This window comes from Pteropus alecto, unplaced genomic scaffold (assembly GCF_000325575.1).
Source record: "Pteropus alecto unplaced genomic scaffold, ASM32557v1 scaffold21, whole genome shotgun sequence".
NCBI classification, from domain to species: Eukaryota; Metazoa; Chordata; class Mammalia; order Chiroptera; family Pteropodidae; genus Pteropus; species Pteropus alecto.
Window position 1 is genome coordinate 30,740,537 of NW_006436282.1, and position 7,089 is coordinate 30,747,625.

Here is a 7,089-nt window from a genome sequence, read left to right on the forward strand (position 1 = left end):
CTGCGGTCGATTAATTTCTAAAGTCAGCACAGGAAGGGATGCATAGCCACAGCTGATAACAGGATAGGACAATCGACGCCACACCAGCAGTGCGGTGACACAGCTGGCAGCTCTGTGGCCACTGGACAAGCCGTGCGAGGGGCGCGGGCCGAGCGGCGATTGGGTGGGACACAGCGGGGCGGGGTGCGATCCCGTCACGCTGCGTAGAATGGCGAGCAGCTTAAAACTTGTGAATTGTTTATTTATGGAATTTTCCATTGAATGTTTCCAGACCACAGTCGACTGTGGACAGTGAGTGAATGTGTGGAAAGCGAACCTGAGAGGGACGAGTGTGCATCCTCCAGGTATGAGTGACACGGTTAACAGTGACGTGACAGGGTGGCTGATGTCGATTCCATGCCAAGAACCAAATGCTTGGAAGGAGCTGGCCATGTGACAGTCTGGGGAAGCAGTGCCAGGCAGAGGGTCGGCTGAGAATGGCTGATGTGTTATTTGTTAGAAGGGAGAAGCAGTGCCGGGCAGAGGGTCGCCTGATGTGAAGGCTGAGAATGGCTGATGTGTTATTTGTTAGAAGGCTTCCAGGTTGGTCTCGTTAGTCTAACTTGTCATTTCTTAGATGAAAGGCAAGCAAAGTGATCCTGTTTGTCTTTATCCATATTCATTTTCTTCCCCGTCTCTAACAAAAACGAACCTCACAAACGGCTTTCTATAGCAAGAGGACTAAACTACATCAAAATCTCATCGCATCTGGCGACGTTCAGTGGTCGTGTGTGCCACCGATGCAGACTGGGTTCTCGGCGCTATTCTTTAGGGAGATGGGACAAGCGACGCCACAGTCCGTCGTGCTCCTGTCTTGTGACAAATGGTGGTGCCATGTTAGTGTGAATAACCAATCAATTCTCTTGGAATTTCAATGAAAACTTTACGCAACACTGTCCAGACTTGCCAGCCTAGTAGATACACTGTCAGCGTGGACGCTGCCTAACTATGATTTCTTTGATTATTTAAAGTTTTTTCCTAAATGTGAGATTTTTTTTTTTTGCAATAAATAATTATGATTACCCAATTGAAACACTTCTTATTTCTGCATTTGGAATACACAGGCACCAGCTCTTAACTGTGGATACCAGTGAGAAAGGCAGCAATGTAGACCCGGGGTCCGCTCACACCGATGCCGAAGGCTGGCCTTGTGGGCCTAGCCCTGTGCCGTGGGCCACCCGTCTGGCTGTGGCTGCCCTCAGTGTGGCTGACCGCAGCGTTGCAGTAAACGCAGGCCTGTGCTTCACCTCATTCCCCAGGCTCCCTGGAGGTCTTGGATCTGTCATCACAGCTGAGAGTGTAGGCTACACTCTTAAAGCAGGTCGTTGGCAGTGGTGAGGGGATCAGCCAGAATAACCTAGAAGGCGCACGTTTGCCAAGGCTGCGCTTTGCATCGTGAGCCGCCTTCAGCAGCAGAGGGCGGAGCAGGGCGACTGCAGGTTTGGGTGACTCGGCCGCGGGCCCTCGGCCGTGTCAGCAGTGAGGTGAGACAGGCGAGCTTAGGCTTTCTAGAGGGAACCACGCTGAGTCCCACCAAGTGCGTTTCCTGTCCCGACTGAGCCGAAACAGGAAGGCCTCAGACCGGGGGCCAATGGCATGGGGGGTTACCTCAGATAATGCTGAAAGGACTGATTTCTTTACAAAGGACTCATTCGGCATAGAAAATATCTTTTTTTTTCCGAAATCCATTGTTTCGGTGGATACGATGACGCGGGAGGCGTGGCCTTCGTTGTGTTGCTCTTTGTGTGTTTCTGTGTAGCCTTTGTGTTTGTCAGGGGACAGAATGTTAAGACACCACTTGAGTCATTTCAATCCGTGGAATTGGGTGACAGTAAAATCTTCCAGTTACTAAAATACCTCTTCTTGACAAAGAATGTGTTGTAGGAGAAGACAGATTTTTGGAGAGAGCTGGCTACAGGTTCACAGAAGCGTTTACTTTCCGTAGAGGGTTGTACGAGCCGCCGGAGTGGTGAAGCCTGAGTGAGTCTTCAGGGTTCGTGGGGTTCGTGGTTTGTTCCTCTCGGAGGTCGATACGTTCTGTAACTTTGAGCAAAATGGCGTGAACAAACCCGGGTTTGCCGTGGGCAGGGCGATCTGGATAGGAGCTGTTTCGACAGCATCTTGTCAGCGTCACGAAGTGAAACAGCGTTGGACGGGATGACGTCATTCGCGGGCCCGCCGTGCTGGCTTGCACTTGGCGTTCGCAGTCACGGGCGAAGAATTCTGCGCAAGTCCACGGGACTCCGGACGAAGCGTCGATGCCCCGGCGAGCTGTCACCGCAGGGACAGTCTTCCCTGAGTGGGAACCAGCGTCTCCCCGAGGACCGAGCCTGCAGAGCGAACGCAGGCCACACCCTAGACCTGTGCAGAAGGGTCAGCGCCGTTCCCAGAGGAAAGTTAGGGTGCCCGCATCTGCATGTCACTTGTCATAGGACAGCAGTGCTAGTACGTTCGTCGCTTGTAGGAGCTTCGGGGTTTGATCGCGGGCCACGCTGGGAGGGGCAGAATGCTCGGGCCGTGGCGTCTGGTGGGGCATCAGATGCTCTTGGTACCAGGCGTGTGCACGCATTTACTGTGCTCAAAGCACTGGGACCAGGGCGACTGAAGCTCATGGGGACAAGCCTGAAAGTACCTCAGTGCGTGTGGCGCTCGCCCGGGCCCTGGGCACGTACGGTCTCATGCAAGGGCTCCTCGTGTGGACTGCGAGGCAGCACAGCAAGGGGCCAAGGACGCGGCCCCTGCGCACGACCTGGATGAGGGAGGGTCACAGTGTGGTCGGCCAGGTGCTCGGGCAGGCAAAGCGGACAGCTTCTGAGACCTGGGGAGCAGAGGTGGCTTCTGGAACTCACACCTCCGGGCCGTCCGGGCTCAGCGGGCAGTCCCGTGGGCTCGCTTGGGTCTGGACAGCCTGGGGAGATAATTTTATAAGTGATCCGGAAGCGACATGTTAATAACAAACTATGTATTTTTAAATGCCCTATTTCTTAGGAATTCTCTGTAGTCCTTGCTCTGAACTTGAGGGGGCAAAAGAACTCATGCACAGGACTTTCAGAAGAGCGGGCCAAATGCCATCGATGACAATCGGAAAGCAGTGCTCGTATGTGACAAGGATAATGACTGTGCTGAGTACGCTCTTCAAAGAGCAGTTTAGCTTTGCAGCAAAGGTGGGAGGAAAGGGTCGAGAGTCCCCGTGTGTCCCCATCGCTGGAGTCACCCAGATGCCGCCCTTCCAGGCCGGCTTCTTTCAGAGTCCTGTGCATTTAAGGTTCTTCCAGGTCTTCTCATGACTCGATGGCTCGTTTCGTTTTAGAGTCGAATCGTACTCCATTGTTGATTTATCCATCACCTACCGAAGGGCACCTTGGCTGCCTCCAAGTTTGGGCAGCTGTGACTAAACCTGCTATAAACACCTGAGTACAGGTCTCCCAGCTGCTCTGGGTCGATGCCCAGGAGAGAATCGCTGGGGCGCATGGGAAGAGTGTGTTTGGTTTTGTAAGAAGCTGCCACTCTGTCTTCCAAAGTTGCTGTATTATTTTGCATTCCCACCAGCAGCGAATGACGCTTCCTGTTGTTTCACATCGTCACCAGCATCGGGTGTCTCCTCAGAGGGACCTTTCTCCACTCACCTGTTTGCCCATATTAACTCTCTGTCCCCCGCCCCACAGAAACGGGTCACCATCATGTTTCTATCTTAAATAAAATGGATCACTACCTAAAATTACCGTTAATTATTTCTGTCTTTCCTCAGCGAGTCATAAGCTCTGTGAGGAGAGGGAAAGAATTTGTCCTTTTCGGGCTGTGTCCATTTCACGTAGAACGGTGCCTGGCGCACAGTGGGTCTTTACTGAAATTCTGAGTAAACGGATGCGTGATAGCACTGCGACTCAGAGAGGGGGGACGACGAGAGGAGACGTGGCTCAGATGCAGGCAGGACACGGGGACGGCCTGATGGAAGACTGGCAGCAAAGGGGGACAGGCAGGAGGCGGGCCTTTGAGCCGGAGCGGCTGACCAAGGACGGGCCACGTGCGTACACGAAGCGGTAAGACTCCCAGGCCCCTCCCCGCCACGTGCAGCCGGATCACGGAAGAAGCCAGAAGCCGACTGCAGGCCCCGGATGCGCTGAGGGCACAGGGCACACGGCACAAGGCAGGGTGGCACCCACGTGCCGACTAGGACCAGGCCCGCCCGCTGGCCGGACGCCCAGCCCGGGAGCCCGGGAGGTCGGGAGAGCCCCCTGCCCCCTGCATGGGCGAGAGAATCCTTGGATGTTTGGGGAGCCCCTCTGAGCGAGCGGGAATCCCGACCAGGCACACTCTAGTGTGTCACGGACCCGTCCACAGAAACGCTGGATTATGGGCAGCCTGCCAAAAGATCACCAGAGATGGAGGAACGGTCAAAATGTGACAGGCTGAGGCCAGGACGGAGAGGCAGAGGGGGACTTGGAGGAAAGATGATGCATTAAAGAGAAGGAAACAAAATAAAAACAGTTCAAACGATAAAAATAACAGCCTTGGAGAGAGAAAAGGAGGGATCGTATCCAGGGAGACAAGACATGATACTATTTTAAACATACAGAACAAGAAAGAGCTTCAGAAATTAAAAACATAGTCACAGAAGTTTTTAAATTTGCAGGAGCTGGAAAATGAAGCAAAGGAATTTTCCAAGAAAGAAAGAATATTTTTTTAAGTGAGAAAAAGATATTCCAGAAAAACTAGAAAAATGATTTAGAACCCTCAGTGTTCAACTAATGGGAACCCAGAGGAAGACAGAGGGAATAATGCTAGAATATTCTGCAGAATTAAAGGCTACACAGATCGCAGGGATCGGCCAAGGCCCAGACGGTGGGTGAAGTGCCCCACGCAGGGCAGCCGTCCCGAAACACCAGGGCTCCAGGGGTGACAGGTCCTCACAGCTGCAGAGGGAAAACGGATCGCTTCTGGGAGCCAGGCAGCCAGCTGGGCGGCGGGGTGACAGGCCGGCGGGGTGACAGGCCGGCGTCTGGAGAGGCACCTACTTCCGGCCTAGATTTCCACAGGCTCCTGTGCTGACGACTCAGTGACGGAATAGAGACGTTTTCACGTTTTCAACGTCTCAGCACTTTATCTCACGCACATCCCGCTTCTGGAAGCTGCTAGAGACCCCGCAAGTGAAGAAACGGACATTACATAAAAGGGTCCAGGATCCCAGCAACATGGGATTAAAAAAAAAAAAAAAATTCCTAAGTAGAGGGAAAGGAAAGTCCAGGAAAGTCAGCTTGAAAAAAACGTTAAGAAGCAAATCAGTTATTGTGGTCATGGGAAGCAAAAACGTAAAAACAAAGAAGTAATCCAGAAAGAAAATGCAGCTGACAGGCACATCGCGCGTCTCATCTGGAGAAAATTCCTCTCGAAGAAAATGTCTGCCTTACGCAGTCGAAGTCTCTGCTGTAACTACGTGTGTCACTAACCAGTGACTGTAAATCCCACACTGTCATTTTGGGAAAGATCAGGCGGCAGAGTGTGAGTGTGTGTGCGTGTGCGTGTGTGTGCACGTGTGTGTGTATCTCAAAGACTCGGTCTTCACCTTCTGGAGTAGGAAGCCACGATCTAACATGAAAACAATCGAGAAATAGCAGAATGGGCTTGTTACTTAGGAAAATGAGGTAAATGCTGGAGGAAAAATGAGCGTGGCGTGGTTGCTGCTGGCATGTGGCAGGGTCCAGGGACGGCTGGTGGGACCCTAAGCTCTGTGGAGACATTGGCTTTTCCCAGCCCATATTGTACATAAAATATATTAGATAGTTGTTGAGGTAGAAGAGGTGGTTCTAACGTATTTTAGTAGAATAGTAAAAATAGAACACGAAAGAAGGACGTGCGCCGACTCAGCGGTTAATCCGAGTGTTAATAGACTGGTTTTTTCCCTGCCTTTTGCTTATAGAACGTAAAAACTTTTGTAGTAAAATGTATATTACTGATAAAATTTTAAGACATTTTACACACTTCACACACACTTCACACACATGCACACACGCTGTGAGCCTGAGTTAATAAGCCGGGGAGCGCCAGGGTTGGACAGAGCACCACAGCGGGTGGCGTAGGCGGGCGCCCCTCCCAGGATGCTGCCAGGGACTGTCGGGGTGACTGGACGGTGGGGGGTGGAGGGTGGGGTGGGGGGAGGCTCAGCCGCCAGCCCCCCGAGGGCAGCAGCCGAGCACAGTCACCGTCTCGCCTATGCTCACACCTCTGCACACGAGGCTTCCTTCAGTGAGGGGGTGGGTGAGACCCATCTGTACCGGGGTGAAGCACGGGGTCGGTGGGCGCCGCCCCACAGGCGGAGCGAGTGCCCTTTCGACACCTCGTCCCATCCGGTGCTCACCAGCTGCCTGAGAAGCTGTGAGTTTGTCACTGTGAAAGCCATTGATGGGGCTGGTTACTGCCCTGGGTAGCAGCACAATGTCCCACCTGCTGACCCCATGTCCCCACTCTGCCAAGCCCCACTGTGGCTTCAGGTCTGAGCAGTCATCAGCCCTGCTGCTCGGGATGTGCAGAGGCGGGGTGCAGGTGGCAGCCAGGGCAGGGGTGAGGTGCTGTCCTCTCCCCGCCTGCCCTTCCCCTGCATGGGCCCAGTCCTGGCAGCTCTGGGTCACCCCAAGGGACAGCTCTTCGCTGCACTTAATCAGGGCTGAGGATCGTTTCTCATAGCTGTGCTGAGAAGCGACCGTCTCCCGCTTCGCCTGGGGTCCCTACAAAATGCGGGCACAGCCCCAGCACTGCACTCAGTGGGGTTTTGAGGGGTATCTGTGAGCACCCCTGCATCCCCTCGGCCTCTCCTGGGCGACGCAGCAAGCCCTCACGCCACTGTCTGCTCTGCCCGCCCACGGACCCCAGAAAGGGGACTGGCCATCTGACGGCCCTCCTTAGGGCACCCAGCCCCCTGACCTCCTGCACGTGACACCCATGTGCACCCGCTCCCCGACAGAGCCACCCGCTCTGATGCTCCTTCTTCGTGCTTCACAGGTGTCTCTGGGGTCACAGATGGACCTACAGAAAAAGAAGAGGCGGGGGGCAGCT

General features: G+C 53.9%; 1 protein-coding gene across 1 annotated transcript in view; it reads left to right on the plus strand.

Moving 5' to 3' along the window:
• COBL (cordon-bleu WH2 repeat protein) overlaps positions 1 to 7,089 on the plus strand; it is a 91,984-nt gene that overhangs the window by 42,673 nt on the left and 42,222 nt on the right. The window contains 1 exon segment of the mRNA XM_025046872.1: positions 7,036 to 7,086. Within this exon segment, the coding sequence (XP_024902640.1) occupies positions 7,036 to 7,086 (51 nt within the window).